Source organism: Chelonia mydas, chromosome 15 (assembly GCF_015237465.2).
Source record: "Chelonia mydas isolate rCheMyd1 chromosome 15, rCheMyd1.pri.v2, whole genome shotgun sequence".
Lineage (NCBI taxonomy): Eukaryota > Metazoa > Chordata > Testudines > Cheloniidae > Chelonia > Chelonia mydas.
The window spans coordinates 17,814,274-17,838,514 of record NC_057856.1 but is presented as its reverse complement, the minus strand read 5'-3'; the positions used below and the strand labels follow the sequence as shown (position 1 = coordinate 17,838,514).

The window sequence follows — 24,241 nt, the reverse complement described above, 5'->3', positions numbered from 1 at the left end:
AGGGGAGGAATTCCACTTTTTTTTAAAAAATCCCTTCTGAAACATATGCAAATGAATTGCTTGAAACAGCAGAAAATGTGGGAGGGCAATTACTTTAGCATATGCTTTGGTTTGCTAGATTTTTGCACTCATTAGTGGGCTTGCTCAGATCCATAGGTTTTTGTGTCTGTTTTCTTTAAAGGGAGAGTAATGGAATTGAATGATGTATTCGGATTCTGTCTCATTTCTACCTTCCCCAACTTCCTCACTGACTTTAGAGTAATTCTGTGAATAAACTGTAGTGCAGGCATTTTCTGTTTCAGAAATGGCCCTTAAGCCAAAAACAGTACTGATCCGGAGGCAAAGATCTCTATAAATGTATGCAAAACTTAATGTAAACACTAGGTATGAAGGTTTATGTCTATAAACTGTGGCTGTGGTGCTGAAAACCCTGTTCTGTAAATGCTGACTCTTGAATGTTAAAGCTTGTTTTTCTGTGTCATTCCCTCTGTCTTAATCCCAGATCTTTTATTTGCTCTTTAACCCTGAAATTTCTTGCTTGTTTCTCTTAACTTCTGATGTCATTTTAAACTATATTGATGAGTTCTTTAGCTGATGATTTGATGTTTTCTGGCAACAGTGTGAGTCTGTGTCTCCCTCTTTGCTGAATTATGTGGAAAGGTGCCATCCTTATGGTTGGAGCAGGGACTTGAGCTTCAAGATTCCTGGCTCTGGTGCTGACTTGCTGTCTGTGACTTTGTGCAAGTCAGTGGCTTCTTTTTGCCAGTTTCCCTATCTGTAAAGTGGGGTAATATTATTTACCCACCTCCAGTGAGCATTATGTTGCCTAAAGTTTATGAAGCACTTTTAGGCCAAATCTTGTATGTATGTAAGTTGTTGGTTTTAGGAGCTATGTCCGAGCTGCAATATTCAGCCCAAATTTCAAACATCCTCGTGTGTAGACCCAGGGTTTTGATTCAGATGCATTCCTGTTTTCTATCAGATGGTGGTGAACGTTGTTTAACAATATCTGGAAGAGGGTCTTCCGCATGGATAATAAATTCAGAGCTGGCTCTAAACTATTTTATACACTGCTGCCATTGCAGCATTACTGTGTAGCAGGAAATAACTAGCCAAAGTCAAGGAGTAAATTCTGCCCTCCGCTTCACCCATGCAGCAAAGGTGATACAAGTGTAATTCAAGGCAGAATTTGGACCATTATCTTGGATCAATTTGATAGAAGGTATGCAATGACCATACACACCAAGACTGAAGAGGCAGGCTCAACTCAGAATATCCTTACTTATTTTGTGAGTTGATGTCTCAACCTCAGCATTGTTTCATGTTGTGTTCCCTCTCTGTTTTTTATAGTGTTCAATATGATCGCTGCAGATTGACTTTGTGCTCCTTAGAAATAATACTGGTAGAGATGACTCTTTCTTCTTTCTTATTATATCTGCTGCAGATCTTGCTGTATTTTTACTGTCTCTTTCTAAATCACTGTCTAAAATATGTAGCAGTGCAATACAAATCATCGCTCACTTATCATGTAAACCTCCCAGGGCACCTTAGAATAAAATCAGTAAAATCAAAAAGAAAATCAACTTAATTCAGCCCTGAGTTGAATTAATTATTTTTTAAAGCAGTGTTGGAGTTGGGTTTTGGTTTTGGGTTGTTTTTTTTTATATTTAGCTTCTCCAGTTTTGTTCTCTCTGTATCACATTTTTATTCAGTTTGATGCAAACTTGGAGAAGATATTGATAATTATCACTCTGACATTAGCAACATGTTGATAATGCCCACCTGCCCAAAAATTAGCTTGTCAGTCTCTATGGACACTTTATTGACCAGGAAATGATCAGCTAGTGATAAACGATAAATTTGTTTATGCTGAAGTAGATGTACTTTGTTTGATAGCTGGAAAAAAAGTCATCAAATAACTAATAAAAGCTTTATTTACCATGAAGGGTTTTTTAAATGTCTGTCATTATCATCCCGGTTGCAACACAGTGACCCCGATTATCATGAAGCTGTTTACAAGGTTTAGGTTAATTGGATTTCTTAACTACTTCCCAGAGCTGTAAGGAGCACAAGTACAGTATGATGATGGAGTTGAAATAGTATAACACAGCCCATAACCAGCTCAGTGCATAGCAGCTGTGTCTGTCATTTGGTATGATATATGTAACACCTCTATTTGTGCAGATGCATATAGCTGTAGCTTGCACTGTCACTACACAACTACGATTTGTGTATTCAGTAAGAGAGGAGGTTTATTTTCAACAAGAGAGACTTTGAAATGTTGTTACTTCTGCTTGATAGCCAATTCATTTGTATTTTCATATGAAGAATCATGAAAAAAATAGCTTGTGTGTTGCATGGGTGCCTGAATAAAAGAGACAGGAGGATGTACTTGAGTGAGAACAGGACAGTGCTTTTATATGCTTTTCTTTCCTCTGCTCAAGATTCCTGCTTATTCTTAAATGGCACAACATTGCACCCTCCAGGTGCAGTGTGTAACTGCAGTTATGAAGATTGATTCGTTCTGTAAGGACTATGTATTTTTGGTAGAGACTCCTATATTCTCTTTTAGAGTCAGTAACCCTCTTTCTGTTTTGTTTTCAGGCTTCTTTAGGCTCCGAGAAACTGTTTTCCCCTGCAGCAAATAAAGGTAGGTGCTTTGAAGAAACACTTTCCTTTTCTTATCTTACCATAAGAACAAGCAACTCCTTCAGTGTATGAAACTACCAAAAATCTTGTGTGTGTAACAGGAATTGAATTTAATAGGAAGCCAGTGACTTCAGTCTTGCCACGTAGTGTTGTCAAAAAGAACAACTTCACATTGTCACAGGCTTGCAATGGTTATGTTAATTTTCCCAGCCACCTTGTATTAAGATGAGGCTGGTTTGTTTCCCCTACCAGATGGTAGATTTGTAGCAAATGTCTTAACGAGAGGGCTTATTGACGAAACAGGAATCAACTTTAACTATAGCAGAGCTGCCACTCTGCAATAATACAAGCAAATCCTCATTTAAAAAAAAAAACTAAGGAATATTTGTGTATCTATATTATTGTCTCAAGGATTCAAATATCTTTTCACCCACCAGCATGCAGAACATTTATATCTATAGGGCTCAATCCTCCAAAGTGAAGTTTAAGGTGCTCGGTATATTGCAGGATTCTAGCCCGTAGCTCCCATTAGTATTAATGAGAGTTACCTGTGATATACACTGGGTGTTGCTAAGAGACGTGGCCTGTTCAGATTTCCTTTGGGAATTGTAGTAATACATTTTTAAATATACCAAGCCCTCCCTTTAGGACTCAGTCTGTCGGTAATATAAGGCTACTCTGGCTTGTTGCTCAGCTTCCTGTGGATAATCTCACTCTTGGTTGAATGCTGTGGACAAAAGATATTTAAGGAACAGCCTTGTAGAGAAGAGTGTTGTGTAGAATTGAAAGCATTATGCTATGAATGGTTCTGCTCTGTCGTGCAAGAAAGCTGACATTATGGCTTTGTATACACTGCCAGTAAGTAACGCTGTTCTGCAGTGTTCCTTATATTGAACTACAGAATAAAAACCATTTCAGAGCAATGATGACTACTAGGGAGACACAAATGCCTTGAAGGGGAAAAATGAGGCTCATTAATAAGAAATTATAGCGTGAAAAGGTTATTTCAAGAGGGGACTCGTTTACCTCACCACTGTATAGGAACAGAAGCTAGCCAAGAAAAGGCTTTTTGGTTATTACTTGTTGTGTGTGTCTCAGGCTGGTTCCAGGCACCGTTGGGCTGGCCTTTTTAGAGGCTGTAAGTGCTAGAAATTCTTTCTTTCCAAGTCTTGCAAACTTTAAATGGTAAATGTGAAAACTGATGGTGAGTGTGTGACATTAGTACATTTACAGATGTTTTCACAAAATTATGCAGTCTCATTAAAAAAAAAAAAAAGCAAAGGGACTGCGGGGGGATGGACACCATTTGTCCTCTCTCCACCCTATTGTGTACCTTAGGTGCCAAACCTTGGTAAGCCCAAATCCCATACAGCTCGCTCTCAAAAACAAAACTCCAGGAGTCTGAGTGAAAATGTGGCCCAGTGATCTAGTTTAGAGGATTACATTCAAGTTTCAGCAGCTTTGTTGGTTTCTGTGGTTATTAAAGTCTGATTGTTTTTTTTCCCCTTGATATCTCAGAGCCACTCAGCAACATGAGTTTTCAGGTTGCTGTCCATCATGTGTCGGTGGCAGTGAACTTGACAACTTGGAGTCATCTATTCACTGGTGTTTCCATCACTGGAGCTGAAAATTATTACCCGTTTATTTTGCCATGGATCCAGATACTACCAGGCTTTGGGAAAGTTTCAATCCAGATATGAATTTTGTGGCTCATCTTTAGCTTCTACATAGATCTTGGTGTAGACACATGTCTACCAGGCTGTTTGCCAAAGGTTGAGACTGTGTGGGCAGACTACCTTAGGATTGGCATGGTATAGCATAGCAGTTGTATTGCAAGGTCAGGTTGAGTAGCATTGATAGATCTATATGGAGAAGCTTGAACGGCACTAAATTCTGACGCTGGTTAATGTTACAAGTCCTGCTATACGATTACACCAGAGTTTTATCTCTCTCATATGCAAATTAAAGGCAGTGTTAAATGATGAAGCCTTTGTGATACCATATGGGCAGAGAGAAGGTGACCTTCAAGGACTGACATTTCAAACTCCATTAATAAGATACCAAAATTGACTTAAGTCCTAAGTGCGAGCAATCGTGCAGGCAAAGGATTAGTTAAACATACAGTTTCCTGATTTGCACGCATAAATGGTGCAACGGGTACACACTTCTCTTGCAGGCGTTCACATTGTGCCCTTCCTTGAAAATCTGTGCTTCGGGAGAAGGGCGGGGAGATTGCAAGGGGTTACAGGCCCAGCAAAAAGCAATAATAAAAAATCAAGCCAGGTCACTGAGGGGGTGCACTTCCAGCATTGTTTTACCAAAGCTAGTGCTGCTCAGATTGTGGGAGACCACCCTCTTTTTTCAGACCAGTTTACGCACTCGCTGCTTGTAAATTCTCAATAAGGTTTTTATTTTAATATATTATAATTCCATTTTTTCTTGTTGAAGAGCATCCAGAATTCCATAGAGATTAATCTCTTAGTTAGCAAGTTCTAGGTTATCTGCATTGTTGGCCTTTTTTACATGACTTTTTGTGGGGGAGGGGGTGTTAAACACAGTAGGTCAGATTCATTCTTGGTGTAACACCACTGACTTCTATACAGTTACATGAAGGATGCATTTGGTGCAGTAAATATATTAGTGTCAGTCTAGTTTACCAACAGATTAACAACGCAATGAAGTATTAAGATGGGCAACTTTTACTTTTCCATGTCTGGAATCGTTGTAAAATGTAACTTTTTACCACCCTGCTCAGATTCTCAAAAGGTCTTAGGTGCTGAATCTTTTGTTTAATGTTCCCAGTGTTACATTTGTCTTCCCCTCCTTACAACAGAAGGCCATTGCTGCTGTGCCCCTCTTTTGACACAAGTTGATGTGTGACAACAGATGTACTATGTAGCAGTCAGCTTCCCTGGAACATTTGCCATTATGCAGGGGAGAGGAGGTGTCTTGACCCAAAGTGACCTCAGTGATCACAGCTGTGAAATAGACTGAATTAGAGGACTTGGAGCTTCCTGGAGAGAGAGTGATTAAACACCCCACACAAGAAAATAGTAATGAAAAGTAAAAAGCGTAGAGGCCCATTTGTTCTGATACCCTGTTCTTTTCATGCAGGATTCTCCCAGCCAGTCAATGGTGGGAGGGCGGGAGGAGAGCTTGGCAGGACCTGAAAAAATAAAGTGCACAGGCAAGCTAGATCAAAGCTCCATGCTAGCCAGATGGATAGGAGAGACTGAGAAGAGGAAAAAGAGCAAGAGCTTCTGAAACAAATTCAGATTTGTCTGGTTTCAGAGTAGCAGCCGTGTTAGTCTGTATTCGCAAAAAGAAAAGGAGGACTTGTGGCACCTTAGAGACTAACCAATTTATTTGAGCGTAAGCTTTCGTGAGCTACAGCTCACTTCATCTGTCAGCTTGCACCAGGCCAGAGGAGCATTTGCCCATTAAAAACCCAAAGTGACCACAATCTGGCTGGTGTTTTGACATTTGGGGTGTTCAGTTTTTTAAGGCTCTACTGGTGCACTGCAGCTACTGATTCACTTTTAGGCAAGTCCCTTGTTCATTGGAGGGAAATGATTATGCCCTGTGGTACATGCAGATATCCTAAGGGCCTTTCTTCTTGGTGATCCCCGGTGGTGCCAGTCCATGCAGTGCCAGCCCCGTGCCATTTCTTTCAGTGAGATAACCAGTAGGGTGCCAGAGGAACAAGGAGAGCTTTTATTGCCAATAAGCCTTGAAACCGAGATCCTAATGCTGAGAAAATTTGGGGAGATCTGAGTTCTCTCTTGAACCCAGCTCCTTCCTCAGCCAGCGGGAGTACTGCAGTCTGAAAGGGGTTCTTAAAATAGATGTTTCTTTAGTGGATTTAATGCTGGTGAAAGGTTCCTGGAGAGTGAAACCCTCTGTCCCCAGAGCAAGCAGAGCATGGGAAGCTGCATTGAAAGCTTCTCCATACTGATCCCTGCCAATGTGTTTCAGTCCTGACCTGGAGCAATAACTCATGGAAGCGAAATGGGAATTCAGTGTCATTGTCCACTGAATCGTTGGCACCTCTTCCAAAGCTTCCAGCTAGGTTGCCAGATGTGGATTTGTAAGATGACCACCTATCCACTAGGAACCAGATGGCGCGCAGCACCACAACTTTGCACAGGGCCTGGAACAGCCGTCAGGGGTGGTTAGGAAGTCAATATGAGCTGTGGGCGCTCAACATCTGTGGGATCAGGCCCGAACTTTGAATTAGGCAGGCAATGTTGTCTGACGCATAGAGTACCTGACTGGGAATCCATGTTCCTAAGATCTTTGTCCAGCTGTGCCACATACTTGCTGGATGATCACTTAACCTCTGTGCCTCAGTTTCCCCATCCACAGAATGAGGGATAATACTTGCCACTCCAGCATGCTGGTAGGCTTAATTAATTAATGTTTATAAAGTGCTTTGAGATCCTTTGTTGAGAGGTTTTGTGAAGAGTATAGAATATAAAGCATTGTTCTTACTGTAATAATAAGTGAAAATAGGTTTGGTGGTTTATTTTTTTTCTTTTCTCCATTTTTTTTCTCCAGGAAAAAAAATGCTTACCATACACTGTCACTTTTCATTGAACATATAGGCATAGAGCTCTGAAGTGCTCTCTTTCATCGTGAACTGTACGTGTCCCCAAAGCTCTAAAGCATACAGTCCGTGTCTTAACCCTTTGACAAGAGGGAGCCAGGCTTGCTCGGCACGCAGGCCATAATTGTTAGCCATGGGATGCACCATGACCACCCACTCCCATGGATTAATGCAACTTATAATTCTTTGAAGTTTCCTTCTTTTATATTTTGTCCTCTTGACCACAGAAGTGTGCCGTGGGCCAGCAAGAGAGATTTCTTGTTAAAAGACAACTCAGAGTCCTGACGAGCGCATCTGAACCAGAAAAAAGAACCCCTGTTCCTCTGAGATCAGTGCTGCATAATATTGTTGCCTTAAGGGGACTGTCTCTCCTTTTTCTCTTCTCTTTTCTTTTCTTTTCTTTTTTTTTTTTCCTTCTGCTCTAAACTGTCACACTAAATCATTTTAAAAGCTAGAAATACAAAATCTCCGGAGTAGGACAGAGACTGTTAAATTCTTTGGGACAGAGACTGTCTCTCATTATGTGATTATATAAAGCCTTTTCCAATGGGGTCCCAATGTCACTTGGCATCTCTAGGTGCTACTAGGGAATAGAAATAATACACCGTAGAGCTTTTCACCAGAAGATCTTGATGTGATCTGTAGGCATTAAGCAAGTCTCCCAATACCCTTTTCAGGGAGGTAAGTAGCAGAATCATGTGTGTAAAGTGAGGCCCAGAGACGTGTAGTAAACATGTTCATGGTCATACACCAACTCAGTGGAAGGGCCAGGAATACAGATACTAAGGGCTCTGCCATTGATTCCTCCAACTTCCTATTTCCCATTTTGTAACGTACCCAGGCTTTGATGAAATTCCAGAGTCAGCGTTTTTTTCTATGATGCCTGTTAAACCTAGTCCAATAATGTTTGCAGCCTGAATTTAAAGGTGGTGATTTAGAGCCACATCTGCGAATGAGAAGCCACGTTAATCACCGGCAAGGAGGGAAATCTTTTAACAGAAGCATTACCCTTAATATACACTAGATGGCCAGACTGCTCATAAAGCCCCTCCCCACCGGTATTCTCAACTCTTTTGTCACAAATCTCACGTTATTTGGTGTTTTTAAAGCCCCAGCTCCTGGAGTTGTCATTACATGAGACTCTGTTTTGAGTTTTAAAAATAGTAAGTTTCTAGCCTGCTTGGTTACAAAGAAAAGTTTGATAATGTGACACTCCACCAAACACTCAAAAACCAGGTGGCCGTGAAAAAGAACTTCAAATGTATTATGTTTGAAAACCTCATTTTTAAGCCCGTCTCATGATTTTTGAATGCTTTGGGTGGCAATACTGGACACACACCAGGATCTGGGATATAATGGGATCCAGCACCTGAACCATCCAAGGCCTCCTGCCTCTTTCCCTCTCTAAAATTTCTAATCCAATCTAACCACTCCTTGGATTAATTAATACATTAGCTATCGGGCTTCCTTGAATGTGCATGCATACATCCGTATATAATATATATAGTGTCCAGAAAGGAGGAGGACTCTTGGGTTTTCAAAAACCATCTGGGTAACCATGACAATCACACAGGTCAGAGCTACTGAGTCACGGTTTTTGAAAACAGAGTAAGAACAACAGCCGTTAAGACTGGGGTTCTGCAGGAATCCTTGCATTGCTCAGGCGCTGGAAGGCACTCTGCAGACTCTTTATAACTGATAATGTATCTGCGTGGGGGGGGGGGGGGGGGGGAGTTGCTTGCCCATGTAAGGCTTATTTAATAGCTGTCTACACCGTGATCTCTCTCTCTATAGTGGGTCCAAGGAAAATGTCACAATAACATGGAAGAGACCATTTTCCAACCGCCACTGTTCAATTCACTGAGTAAAGCTTACATCAGCCAGAAATGCCATCAGGCGAGTGGGCTACAGAGAAGGGCAATTTATGATTTTAATATTGATACAAATTTACTGTTGTCTAACACAATTAGGCAGATTCTGTTAGTACCATTTCTCTCCAGCCGCCTGCCACCCCACCACCCGGTCAGTTAAGACAGCCACCTCCACTGTAATCTGCCAGGATAAAGCTTCCTTTGTCCTGTCGGGCTACAGCCAAGAGGTGAAAAGTTGAATTACAAACATTTCTAGGCCTTCTGGTTGGTGTCATGTGTGTTGTTTTGTTGTTTTAAGGTTATGGGGGTCTGTAGCTGTGTTCCTGTCAGTGGGATTGGAATGAATAGAAGCAATACTGTGAGAGATAAAACCGTGTTTAATTATTTATTTGAGTATTACAGACTGAAATTGCTTTTTGATTTAAAGCATACAAGCCATGGATATATTTTTGGAGTAGAGAGAGAGAGAGAGACATACACACGTACACATGCGCACACACACACAATTGCCTAGGGTAATGTAAAAGTCTATTTGCTCGACTGCCCTTCCTCCACAGGATTTGTTCATTTCCTTAAATATTTTAAATTTTAAATGCAGCTTTGTTAAATATTGTGGAAAGCTAACTGAATGCAGTGCCGTACCAAGGAAAATAAAATAAACAAAGTCATGGTTGTATAAATGTTATGAAAAGGATGGTTTATTTTCTTTAATTATAGTTTTTATTTAAAATAAAAAAAACTTTTAGCAGCAAAGAAAATATAACTGGCATATTCATGCATAAACTGTCGTGATTCACTAGGCACATTTAAACTTTCCAAGTTCATGTACAAGTAGCTAAAGAGACCATGAGATTATAAATCATACATTTAAAAAAATAATTCCTACTGGGCTACTAGTAACAGATTACTGAAGTTAAAAGATTTTTTTTAAAATCAGGTATGCTTTGCATCCTTTCTTCTGTTTGTTTACTTCTTGCATTTCTTTCTGGTGGAGCAATGAAAAAACAAACAGGTCAGTTTCCACTTTCGTTTCCAGTTGATTTCCCATTCTGATCTATTAATAGGGTGCTAATGTTTAAATCCAAGCACAGCCACCCAAACACAATATCCGTTTTAATCGCCCCCCTCCCTTTTTTTTAACTTTGAAAACACTGTCTATTTGTATTAAATTTTGTAAAGCTTTTGTTAACCAGAAAACTAAATGTTGAGTCTAAATCCATTAACTAGTGCCTCATCAGTGTGAGACTGTCTGGAACCAGTGTGTCGGGTATGAATGCCCTTGGCCTTCTGAGGAAAGTCCTGATCCAATTCAGGTCTGTTCCTAGTAAAATAGTGTCATCCTTCTCTACTGCCTAGATACAATGCATATGCATTCTCTCAGGTTTCAGAGTAGCAGCTGTGTTAGTCTGTATCCGCAAAAAAGAAAAGGAGAAGTGAGCTGTAGCTCACGAAAGCTGATGCTCAAATAAATTTATTAATCTCTATGGTGCCACAAGTCCTCCTGTTCTTTTTATGCATTCTCTGTGTGTGCTACACCATGTGTTTGTGATCTTTTTATAGCTCTCTGATGTTCCTTTCTCTGTTCCCCTCCACCCCCATGCTTCATACTTCTATTTGGGAGAAGCAGTTTGACAGGTGACCAATATTAAGCTGTCCTGAGTTGTATAATAGCTCATTAGGGACTCCTGCAGACACAGTAACTGTGTGCTTCATGCAGGTCACTAGCATAGCAGAGGCCAGACCGACAATCGGCAAGTAATTTGACAAGACAGCAGGAGGGTAAGGAGGTGGGTTCATGGGGGAAGCTGGAACTGACCCTGAGGTCATCCTGCTTTTCCCTCTGAGCAATCAATGAAAGTGATCAGTGAGACCACCGTGTGTTCTTTAATTGCAAATGGATCTGGTTACTCTTTTGTGCACACAGCTGGTGTGGTCTGTAATTCCCAGTGAGTCACCAACCTCCAGCAACAGGGTCTTTATCATGAGCAGAGAATACCATTAGCAAGCTGCTGCTTCGCCCCTTCCCCCTGGAGACTTGAGGGCCCCCTCCTAATCTGGGGAGGCACAGGGTATGAGGTTGGTGAGCAGGATGCTTGCTATCCTGATCAATCTGTGTGGCAAGCAGTAATAGTTCATTCTCCACAGCAGTTCTGTAGTTGACATGCTGTATGTTTCGGTAATTGATTTTCATATTAGCTTCATTTGAAATGTGTAAATCTCTGAATCACTAGCAGCAGCCTGGCCTGGCCTCTCCTGAGGGAATGAGGCAATATTGAGGGGGCATCCTTCAAGCCTTGAATGTTCCTGCCTCTTCATTTCTCCTTTAAGTCATCCTAGAGACATACACACTCTCCCTCTCTCTCTCTCTCTCTCCCCTCCCTTGCTGGTTAACAAGGGCTGGACACTGTTCCCTGCAGAGTATTTTAATGCTGTTCTGAGCTGGTCAGATGAATTGCAGCATGAGGCCTTCCCTTCCCTTCCCTTCCCTCCCCACCACTCGGAACTCGGACATTTCCTGTATACTCTGGGCTAGAATCTGTTCTCATTTACTCCAGTGTAAATCTATAGCAACTCCATTGACCTTACTTGGCTTTATAGCAGTATAGCTGAGACTGGAATTTGGCCTGGTATTTTTTTGTGTGTTTGTTTTTTGCCCTGTTTTTCACAATGATTGTTTTTAAACTTGGCCAGTGTTTGTGCTGTTTAGAATTGAACTCTCTATCTTCATTTCATTTTAATGAACTTTATGGAAAAGTCTTACAGAAGTTAATAGGAATATAAGCTTTGTATAGGGGTTTTAAAAACTCTCCTGTAGAGCTTTTAAGAGAATCGTATTCCTGCTATGAGATTCTGTAGGACGGTTCAAAAGCTTGTGGAAAGTTTCTCATTCTTCATTCCATTTTAAGGGTTTTTAGACTAATTTTTACAGACCTCTTATTATGGTTCTGAAGAAACCTATTGGTTTCATCACTAATAAATTCTATAGGGCTTATCCATAAGGAAATAGTCAGACTTGTGGATCTCTTTCTCCTGTGAAATGGGTGTTACATTTCAACAGAGCAAAAAGTTAACAGCAGGGTGAGCTACAAATCCAAGGAAGCTCAGATAGAAAAAGTACATTTACTAGTAATGTTAAATGGCAGGCCTCTTACCATCACAGTCCCTACATCTTGGTTGGGTTAAAGAAATGCTATTTTAAAAACATCATATCATTACTCCCATTGTTGGTTTTATGACCCCCCTTCCCACTCCTCCCCAGCCGTGGGTGCTGAAAGTAACCTTATTTGTAATAGTTGCACTATTGGCATGGTGAAAAACTGTATTTTTAAGATATTGTGTAGTGATAGTTCACATGTTCCAGCAACCCTGAAAAAAGCCAGCTCTGCTTGTCCAATCCATCCAGGCATTAACATTGGAATTTTTATCTAATTAAATGAAAAAGTCATTGTGTATGCAAGCATCTTGCTGCTTGTATCTTTCATGTGCAAGCCCAGAGCCGCCCAGTGACAGGTGAGTGGGCTGGAAAAGAAGTAAAATTATGTAATTGCCAGTTTCCTTCAGTTTCATTCTCTTTCATTTTGCATAAGGAAGGCTATTTAGATCTCAACTCACATGGTTTTGGTGGTAGCCAGACATCCATGAAACCGCATCTGCTGCTGTAGTCTCTGCTCACTCCATATGCATCTGTTTGCATTCACTGATGATCCAGTACTGAGGGACTATGCTTTCTGCACATGGCAGCTTGACAGTGTTTCCTAAAGAGGACGGCTTGTCCGTTCTTCTGGCGCTTGATCCCTTTCTCCTGTGACCTGGTTTGGGACAGACGAGGAAGAAATTTAGAAGCAGGCAGCACCAATCAAATTAGGTTGAGATTAAAGGTCAACAGGCTTTGCAATGGGTTGATGTTTGCACACAAAACTGCTAAAATTAACCTGCACCCTGGGAACCTGTCCACTAAGCACGGGTGATAGGAGAGGGCCAACCTCATGCAGACAAATAGGCAGCATTTTAGTTCTCTCTGTTCTATGGGGCTTGGCTTCCAAATTGAAGGGCTGTCTTTGTTCAGTTGATCTTTTATGTGGCTGGCCTTCTCCAGACACTAGTGATGGGCTCCAGGGGTGGGGGTTCTACGAAGCATCCTGACTGAATGAGTCTAACAATTGTGTGAACATTGAATGTTGTTGTTTTTATTACTGAACCAGCGATTAAAGCCAGATAGAAACCTGAAACAGACAGCTAGAGTGTGACAGTTAAAATCTGTACAGATTGGTTGAATGGACACGGTAAAGTAGATTATTTGATACTTTTTATACCAATTCTGTGAGCACCCTGGACATTTTGGTTGGAAGGCTTCTGTGTTAGAGGCCAGACCCTGTCCCAGATTCTGGCCCCTTTATGCCATTCCAGCAGCATAAAGGCACAGTAAAGCTTCGCTAAGCAGACAGCTGTCTCAGGATTCCCCCCAGCATAAGGGGACACCCCAGTTGGCATAAAGCCTGCACAGTCAGTCCTATATCAGCTCTATGGCATAGAGAGGGTGTCTCAGGAAAGAGAAAGAGCATGGCTCCAGCAATACATAGCAGCAGAGTGCCTCATTGCAGGTCACTGCAGCCAGGCGTAATTTAGAGCTGCTTTAAATTACACTGTGGTCTGGAGGTGAGCTCTGGTGCAGCTAAAAGTACTGGATTGTTTGCGCTGCTCACTTTTTCTTCAGGGACCTGTACTGCTTTCAGATCCACCCGTACTGCAAAATCTGAATTTGGAAATACCCCAGCAGCCCCAGTAATTCAGGAGCATTGGATCCAGGTTTTTGGTTCAAACCCCTGCCTGCTGCAAACATTTCCTTCACTGAATGGAGGCAGCTACGATAACCTTTTTCTGCATCATTTCCTGTAGGCCTTTACTAAACATGCCACCCAGGTGTCCCTGTGTAAAGCTGCTTCTCGCTGAGTCTGCTTCTGTTGCTACTGGCAGGCTTACCCTGCCGTGCTCATGACCCGACTCTCCCACCACAGTGTGTTAATTTTAAATAAACAGAGTTGGTGGGTTGTGATTTGGGAGGGTTTTCCCATCAGGCAGTATTAGAAGTTCTGCAAAGGGGAAAGGCTCAGATTTGATTTGAATTCTCTGCCTCCCCCCCATTTTAATATGATCGCTCTGACATTGTTGTCGCTGAAGTATTGACTGGCAGCGCTATGATTCTCCTACACACAGGCAGGAGCTGCCAGCTCTTTCTTACTCAGCTAGCAATCAAGGCTATGGATTCCACGGTGCCAGAAGAGCTGTTGATCCAAAAGATTCTTAACATCTGCGAGTCATCTGTGTCCAAATTAGACTTAATTACCTCCCTTCTCCACACACTCCCAAAAATGTTACATTACCCTGCTGGAAAACATGTTAAATAACTTTTTGATGCAGCTGACCACTGTTGCAAACCATAAACCTATTTCAGTTAGCCATGGGGTTGCATCTCCACTTCCAAGTACATTGAAACCCAGGATAAACACACCAGTCCCCCTCCACTTATAATGCATAAAAACATTGGCTTCCTTAGGGAGCACACACAGGGCAGTTGTTTTTTCCCTGCTCCGTAACTCGTTTGCTCCAGATGCTGTCGCATGCTGTCAAAAGCTGCTGTTGTCACAAGCCAACAAGGGGGTCCTTGTCAGAAAGCTCTAAGCAGTCTTCTGTCCTGTCTGATAGTGAGACAGACAGACAGACACACACACACACACACACACACATTGTACTAGGTGGGAAGAAGGTGAGAGAGCTTTGTGTTCCTGCCTCCCCCCTCTAATTCGCAAGTTGACTGTTAAATAATTAATGTGCCCAATGGGATGGAGGAAAGCAAAAGCTGTTGTGTGCCAAAGTTTTCTCTGGCTCCAAAAAGCACAGCTCATAGTGTATTCTGGCACCTAAGAGCGAGGTTTCTTCCCTCCTCCCTCCCGCCTCTATTCTTCCGTATGTGTGCTGGACAGGGAAGTGGTGTTCCCAGCCCAGCGGGGGATGACTGTTATTTCAGACCAGCAACAGGGGGAAAGGAACAGCCTGTTGCCTGATTGATGTTTGTTTTTTGTGGACAGACACCAAACCTTCATTAGAGACAGGAGAGGGGGGAGAGCGAGGGAGTGCTCTTAAGGAACGATTGTGCTTGCACACAAAAACTACTCTGCACTTTCTTTGACTTCAGCTGGACTGTTTTGGCCCTGGTGACTTTAAAAAAATATACACACCACACAGAAAGTTCAGTGAAGGCTTTTTGAGAGGGGGAGATGGGGAGGGTGGACAATCCAGTTGGATTTTATAGTAATTAGTTTCAAATATGCTGCTCATCTATTCTCTTTGGATTTCAGAGAGGAACATGGGATTGCAGGGCTTGGTTTTCTGCATAATACAGTCCTCTCCTTCCCCCTCCAGTAAAGCTCCATTTTCTTCTATCTATAGATTCTAACATTCAGGTTGCATTTAAGTGCTATTTCTTTGTATGCATCACATTTTAAAGCAGGAAATTATCTCTGGGCCAAAGAAAAATGCAGGAGGAGAGGAAGGGAAGCTATTAAAGAGGCTTTCCTCTTGCCATGCACCTGGGATACAAGAAGCCATAAGAGACCGAACAAGCCAGTAATGGGTATAGCCGATTACTTTCCAATGTACTAATGGGGCGTATTCAATCAAACAACAAATGCCTGTCATCCCTGCCTCTGCTTATAAAAAGCTCCGAGGGTACACTGGTGAAGATGACAGTGAAGTGAATAGAGTTACCTTGCTTGTTTGTAGAACAGGGCTAAGCCTATCTCTTAAACTTCATGTGGGAGATTTTCCAAAGCCCAAATAAAAGTTAGGTACCCAGTTCCCACTGACTTTTCAGTAGGAGTTGGGCAAGTAACTGCCCTTTGTGCCTTTGAAAATCTCGCTGATTAATAATACTTGGCACTTACAGCATCTGAGCATCTCAAAGCGCTTTAGAAAGATCAGTAAGGCTTAGGATCCACATTTTTCAGGTGGGGAAACAGGCTGCAACTGTTTGTGATCTTAGGGGAGTGGGAAATCCAGATCTTCTGATTCCCATTTCACTGTTCCGTCCCTCAACCATTCTGCCTTCAGCCTTGTGTTCCGTAAAAGTTTTGGCTTTGCAGATGTTGCAGAATATGTTGTATTTGTTTCCAGTGCCTTCACCTGTTAATATTTCTGTTGTCATAGGACCATAAAAGAAATGGAAAGTAAAGTAAAAGAAATGAAAAAAGGTCCATTAGATATTTTAAGCTTTATTCCCCTCAAGAGAAGACCGATCAGATGTTAAATTGGTACTTCACTAGATCACAGCCACGAGGATGAGTTACATGGTAGAGTAAAGGATTAATAAAACAGAGCTCTGAATTGCACTAAATGGTATTATTAATGTTTATTGAAACAATGGGAGCTGCTGGGGGCTATAAGCATGTTTAGAAGTGGGACCACTTAATTTGGGTTCCTGAATGAGCCCTGAGTCCTTTTGAAAGTCTAGCCCCAGTGTTGGGTGCTAAGCACCTCTGAAATTCTGCCCTAGAGACAAATTCCATTCAGCCCCAAGATGATAAATACACCAAACATACATGAGATTGAGGCTTATTTACTCTGTAGTCTTAAACCTATGTTAATGACGTGGGTTTGTGTCACTAAGACTGTATATAGTTCTGGGCTTGTCTTGGGGAAATTATTGACATGAAATATCAGACCACTGGGTAAGAATAAGAACATGCCACAGGTTTTCGACCCTTCCTCAGTAAACTGACTTTCTTTTGTTTCTGGATTATAGTGATGCTAATTTAGGCCTGGATCCTGAAAAGTGCTTATCAGCAGCATGTCAGAGTAATGGAGCAGTTGGCATTTGTGAGTGTGTTGAACCACTTCATGGCAGGTTGTAAACAGGCTGCAGTGGGGCAAAAAAATAAACACTATTTCTAAAAGGCCTGTGAGTTGGAAGCTATGTGTGACAGTTTCCTTAAAACCCTTTTCTTTATGAATTACCTCTGCAGGAAAAGGAAGTTGCATTTGGAGGAAATTCAAGTCCCTCCCCTGTGGAGAGAAACCCATCATGAAAAAGGGGAGAGACTGGAGTCCTTTCCAGGTTTCATTTCATAGGAGGAAATATTGTTTCCTTTTAACTCTTGAACAAACAACTGCAGTGGCCACATCATAGGAGAATATCCCTTAGATCACATTCAGTTAAGTCTGCATTCTAACGTTTGTTCTTGGCCCAGGAGCTGAACAACAACCTGGATTCTCTCAAGTACTCCTAGTAGAGGCTTGGGCTCCCTCACCCTTGGCTAGGATAGGGAACGTATTCTTGCTCCTTGCATATAAGGATCATAAAACATTGTTTTGGGTTTGACAGGAGTCCTTTTAGTTCTTGATCTTTGATCTTGGCCATTACTTTCCCTCTTGTCTTCTTTCTCTTCTTTGAAGTGCTGAACTGGCAGTAAAGAAGAGAGATAGGAGAAGGAGTTGGGACTAGCCTATTAAAATGCAACAGTTCTCTTCCCACCTTTAGGAAATGTTCAGTCTTGAACTTCGTCATAGCAAACCCAGCTTGCTGCAGCTGTGCCCCAGCTGTGCCCCATTTCCTAATTAAACATCTTCACATGTTAATCATAATGCTATAGATTATACTAAGTTGTTTGCTTCATTATATTGGGTTGCTTCCCTCCTGAAAGGAGGACAGGAAAAGCAGAGAGAGATGTTTTAAAAAGCAATAAAATAAAACCCCAAGAAATGTTTCTTAGGCCTGGCCTGCTCACAGTTCTTAAGCCTCATCAATGCAGAAAATTTATGTCGGCATAGCAACATCGATCGGGATGAGAAAAAACTATACCCCGACTGACATAACTTTGCCAACCTAACCCCCAACAAAGACAAAGCTACGTCGACGAAAGTATACTAGTATAGTTAAAGCGATACTGCTTTTGCCTGTGGACAAGCCCCTAGAAATTTCTGGAGCTTCCATAAAATTGAATCTCAGGCCTTCTGGATGGAGGACCTATTGGAGAAGATGGGGACCATCCATAGCCCATCAAGATTTGGGGCTGATATTGAGTTCATAAAACACCCCATCAGTGTGCAAGCTGAGATGTCTCTGGGAAGCAGAGAGTGCGGCTGCAAGAAGGGAGTTTATTCTCTCAGCCCTGCAGCTTCACAGCTCTGCGCTGAGGGGTCTGCTAAAGCACATAGAAGCGGCAGATGTGCCTAGCGTCCGGAACTACTTCCCCTGGTTCTTAATAGAGCTGCAGGAATAAGAATTTTTTCCCCCTTTTTTATTAAAGATGATTTTTCTGTCCTTTTAAAGGACTCGGCCACCTGTTCCAATTGCTCAGTGAGGTTTGTTTGAAAAGCCTGTCTTGGTCTTACAAAGAAAGAAAGAAAAAAGGAGATGCAGCTCATTATACCAATAAGGATTGGTGTTTTGGATTCATGAGGGAAGAGCAAGAACAAAGAATACTATAGAGAGGTATTAAATGAGGCCCTTTTGTTTCTTGGCTTGTAGAGCGAAAAAATGCCCAAGGCATGAATGCTGCATTCAGATTACCCTTGAACATTTCAACGTCTGTGCTGGTATTTTATAAAATGAAGGTGAGGGGCTGAGTGGATGCCTAATACTGTACTAAGAGGGAAAGGGACCTTAAACTGACACACACTGAGCATCCAACACTGGTAAACAGGGAGTGTCTTGTTCTGTATTAATATGGAAGGAGAGGGAGAACTGTCTAGCGATTAAGGCAGTGTTTTAGACCCAGTAGATCTGGGTTGAGATCTACTGCGTGACCTTGTGACAAGTCATTTAATCTCTCTCTGCCTCAATGCCCCACCTGCAAAATGGCAACAATGATGCTTACTTTCTGCCACCCTCTATCTTGTCTCTTTTTAGATTGTAAAAGCCAGACTGGGACCATTTTATCCTTTGTATAAACGTCACCTGCCACAATGGAGGACCAGTCTTGATTTGAATACAAATAAATAGTAATAATAAATGGTTTCAGAGTAACAGCCGTGTTAGTCTGTATTCCCAAAAAGAAAAGGAGTACTTGTGGCACCTTAGAGACTAACCAATTTATTTGAGCATAAGCTTTCGTGAGCTACAGCTCACTTCATCGGATGCATACTGTGGAATACACATTGTAAGGAGAGTGATCACTTTAGATAAGCTATTACCAGCAGGAGAGTGGGGTGGGAGGAGGTATTGTTTCATGGTCTCTGTGTATATAATGTCTTCTACAGTTTCCACAGTATGCATCCGATGAAGTGAGCTGTAGCTCAGGAAAGCTCATGCTCAAATAAATTGGTTAGTCTCTAAGGTGCCACAAGTACTCCTTTTCTTTTAGTAATAATAAATGCATCTGGTACATGACAGCTGCTGCAGAATGGTCCTTTCCTCCCAACTATCTCTGAGAGCACTTGGGAGTCTAGGCTGATTCTGGGGATATTCTTTTACAAAAGCCTGAGGACGCAAATATTAAAGAAAAGAAGGGAATAAATACCAGATCTCACAAATTAATTATTTTATAGTTTTACTTGCTGCTTTTCAATTGGCTAATTAATATAATAAGTAGGGCCCTACCAAATTCATGGCCATGAAAAACACGCCACGGACCGTGAAATCTGGTCTTTTGTGCTTTTACCCTATATTATACAGTTTTCACAGAGGAGACTAGCATTTCTCAAATAGGGGGTCCTGACCCAAAAAGGAGTTGCAGGAGGGTCACATGGTTATTTTAGGGGGGGTTGCGGCATTGCCTTACTTCTGCGCTGCCTTCAGAGCTGGGTGGCTGGAGAGCAGCGGCTGTTGGCCGGGTGCCAAGCTCTGAAGGCAGCGCCCCACCAGCAGCAGTGCAGAAGTAATGATGGCAACACCATACCATGCCACTCTTCCTTCTGTGCTGCTCCCTTTAGAGCTGGGTGGCCAGAAAGCCGCTCTCCAGCTGCCCAGCTCCGAAGGCAGTACCAGCAACAGCACAGGGTAGCAATACCTCAACACCCCCCTACAATAAACTTGCAAAAAAAAAAAACAACCCCACTCCTTTCTGGGTCAGGACCCCTACGGTTATAACATCGTGAAATTTCAGATTTAAATAGCTGACATAATGAAATTTCAGATTTTTTGAATCCTATGACCATGAGATTGATCAAAACGGACCGTGAATTTGGTAGGGCCCTAATAACGAACTAATACTCTGCCCCTTATTAGGAGTCAGAAGAATGGCTTAGATTTTGTTTACTTCAGCTATCTAGCCTAGCAACTCTGCAGTCAAGACTAGATCAGACTCTTGCTGGTTTTCACACAAGATATGTGACACATTTTGAAAACAAGCATATTAATGTGGTGCCATGCTGGAGCGAACCACAGGCAACTTTCAGTGTCATCTGCAAAACAAAACCATGTGCACAATGGCACCACAAATCTGGACCGGGTGAGAAAGCATTTTGTTTATAGTCACTGGCGTTATTAACCCTTTTGGGTCCATTAGTGCATATGTATTTCACACACAGAAATCCTGATGTCTAGTATTTAGGGTTTAATCTCCCATTTAAATTAGTGCAGGCAGTCGCTCTTAAATCTTTTTAATGTGATCAAGTGAACTTAAGAATATGTGGAACGGACAGTACTGGCCAGAGGCAGTCACAGTACAAGCAAGACACTGTTAGATTTCCATAGAAAAGTTCTACCAACACAAGTCATGCCTGACTGTAACATCACTGTTGTTCTATTCTTGAGCCTGTCCTGGGTGTAGACTATAAATTTCTAATTGTGGGGTGGTTTTTTAATGATCACAAATGTTTATTACCTAAGAACCCTTACTAATTTAGAGGCAGCACTTTTGCAGTATATTGCCAAATGAATCCTAAAATCGGAGAGCAAGGATGGGCCATAATAGATGAGATGGCTTGGTAATTCTAGCGCTCGCTTCCATGTTTACGATTTGGATTTGATTCCTGCCTGGAATATTTCTGAAGAATTAGTTCTGCCCAGTCTCAGCATAGGTTGGAGTACGTGAATGTCAGTTCCACCTTCACTTCAGAGAAAATCACCTTACAAAAAAAAAAATGGAGACCCAGTGAGTGAAAACTGTTGTCTTAGGTGCTGCCATAAAATGTCAGCCAACATGGCTGGCAATCCGTGATTGTACAGTGACTCCATGCGTTTTCTCACAGTGTGCAAGCATGCAGCATTCTTGTTGAAATCAGAGCAGCTGCCTACCATGAAACCATCTTAGTTTTTGTAGGGTTAGGAAACAATGTCTGTGACAATGGGAGGGTTTATACCAATAAATAAATAAATAAATAAATAAATAAATAGTCTCTTCGTTCACATGGCAAACCGCTGAGAGCAAACGTTCAAATGACTCTGAAATTATTATCTTGGAAAAAGCGCTAGGGGCCAAAACAACTGTTTTCCTGTTCCTTCCTTTCACCCAAAATTAAAAAAATAACTGTGCATCAATTTAAGTTGAAGTGCTTGCTCTGATTATACTTTAGCTAGAAACCTCTATTTACAGTGTTCACTAATATATTGTAGCTTTACTTGGTTTACCAGTTGGGAGCACAGTTAGTATCATCGGAGCTCCTGCCTAATTACAGCTCAGAATGCGTAGTTGGAAATAGGAGAGAGATTACTGACTTTTTAAGACTGCTGCTTGCTAATTTCAGGGACTAGTTGGGGGAAGCTCTACATCTTCTGTACATCTAGTTGGGGGAAGCTCTACATCTGTGCGTTCCGGCGTTCTCCGTTGAAAAGAAAAGCCAGATAAATCAGGAGTTCAGTACCGTGGGTTAGCCAGTGAATATTCCGTTTAATAAATGCTCTTCATCCACACAAACAGCACAGATATCTTCCAAATGCCTGTGAGTACCCCCCCCCCCCCCCCCCCAGAATAGGAATCAATCCCAAACCAGCAATTCCTGTAGAATTTGCAGTCCAGAGGTCCCTGTAAGAGCTGCTACTATGGAATCTGGCCTCAAGGCAAAACAGCAGAGATTAGCATGGAGAAGAGAGTATTTGAGATAAATGACAGGTTTCAGAGTAGCAGCCGTGTTAGTCTGTATCCGCAAAAAGAAAAGGAGGACTTGTGGCACCTTAGAGACTAACAAATCTATTTGAGCATAAGCTTTCATGAGCTACAGCTCACTTCATCGGATGCATAAATGAGGCCAGTTCGCTGCTCTTAGAGTGATTGTTTCAGGCTCTCTGTAGATTCAGGCCAGCTTCAGGGCATCAGTTACGTTGACATTTGTGAGGTTTTCCTCCGTAACCATAAAGGCTGGTAACTTTTTTTTAACGGAAACAGAGATTAAGGAGTGTGACTCTGCATCAAGGGATAACTCCGTGGCTGTGGAATATATAAGGTCTCTTGTACTGTGCTGCTTTCTGGTGGCAGTATTTCCAACTTTAGCATAGCCCCTCGAGGACACTACCCTTCATAAAAGGGGCCATATGGAAGGAGCTTTCCAAACTGCCTATAATGTGTCTCCTGTGTATGCGCTAGGCTTTGATCATGATGAGAGACTTTGGGTGCTACCACAATACTCGATATAAACCAGGAATAGGTGCCTCTTTCTGTCAGTACACTATACTCCTCTTCCTCTTATGAGGATGCTTTGGAACTATTCCAAAGGTTGGTCTTCTGTAGGGCCAGCAAAGATGGGAACAAGTTAACGGAAAAGGGAAGATTTTCATGAAGAAGCTCTACAACCAGCATGTGCCAAAAGGGAGAAGTCCAGCATGTGATCACAATCCATCAGGGTTTAGCTGTTAGAAACTGAAAGCAAGCTCAAGCACCACAGAGCACATATTATCTGCAGCGGTACATGTGGCATAGCACCCTGCACACAACACAATAGCATCTTGTTGATCTTCATAGCAGATGCATTTAAAGGGAAAATGTACCCATTGCAGGCTTAAATAGCAAAAGGCCATCTGTGGCTTCCTAATGCTGTTTACAGACCTTTTCTGCTTCTGCTCTGCTTGTCAATAGCTGTGTTTATTCATTGCTTACTTGGTGAACTAAAATGTTGAGGCAGCTCTTGACAGGTTCCTTCCAGCACATCGTTTTGGAGCAAATATTTGGTTGCCATAGGGACCAAATCCAAAGGGCACACACCATTCAAATAAATGCTCCGTGATTCACAATGTGCAGCTTATCCCTTAAATATTTTAATTATCCTTGATGCAACTTGAAATATTGTTTTATGTATTCAGTCTGTTTCTCTCAATATCCCAGTTTTTTTAGGCCATGAGTCCGGTAGGGTCGAAAGCTGGATTATCACAGTGCAGTTATGCTATGCAGGGATTTTATGGCTTTGGTTCACACAGAACAATCTACATCCCCAAATGTGATGTGAGGTAGAGGAGTAGTGCTCCTGCACAGCTACCACCACATCAGAGAAGGCAGAGATGATGGTCACAGATTCAGTAACAGCCAAACAAGTGGTATTTGGCTGCTAATGAATATAGGGAGGAGAATTGTGTGGCTCTTAATAAATTTGAGTGAGAGGCATGACTACAGCTTGGCTGCAACTGAGTCTGTGCAGGTATGGGGGTAGGGTGGGCGTGCTTGGCAGCTCTGGAAGGGAAATGTCATTTTCAGCTACTGCTGAATCTCACGCAGTGTTTTCCCAAATTATAACTATATTAGCACTAACCCGACAGCAATTATTGAACCATGAGGGCCGGCTTAGCACGCAAATAAGACAGGATTTTGCTAATTTCTACATGGTAAATCACTCCTTTTGGTTCCCGTTTGGCAAAGACAAAGTCGCCGTCCAGCACAGTTTCCCATTTTCACAATACCACCTATAATCAAAGCCATAAAGTCCCTGCATATCATTGATTAAGAAAGTCAGGCAAGTTACTGAACTTATTCCTTTCCAAATCAAGATGATAACTAAACTTAAACCCTTGAAACCTTTCCTTTCCCTTCCTGATGGCTCCCCTTTTGCCTTCTTGTTCTGAGTTCCCAGGCAATGATAGCATGCAAACACAATACAGGTCTTTTTCTGCAATCCCCTGACATCCAACAAAGACCACTGCAGATTTAAACCCATTAGAAACAATTGTCACACTCTTGTTTTCTTTGAGAATAGA

At 41.9% G+C, this 24,241-nt stretch overlaps 1 protein-coding gene across 28 annotated transcripts in view; it reads left to right on the top strand.

Moving 5' to 3' along the window:
• Positions 1 to 24,241, top strand: part of FBRSL1 (fibrosin like 1) — a 733,202-nt gene that overhangs the window by 658,598 nt on the left and 50,363 nt on the right. For all 28 annotated transcript variants that reach the window (XM_043529090.1, XM_043529079.1, XM_043529089.1 and 25 more), the window contains one exon: positions 2,605 to 2,650. In XM_043529090.1, the coding sequence (XP_043385025.1) occupies positions 2,605 to 2,650 (46 nt within the window). The remainder of the gene's footprint in view (positions 1 to 2,604; positions 2,651 to 24,241) is intronic.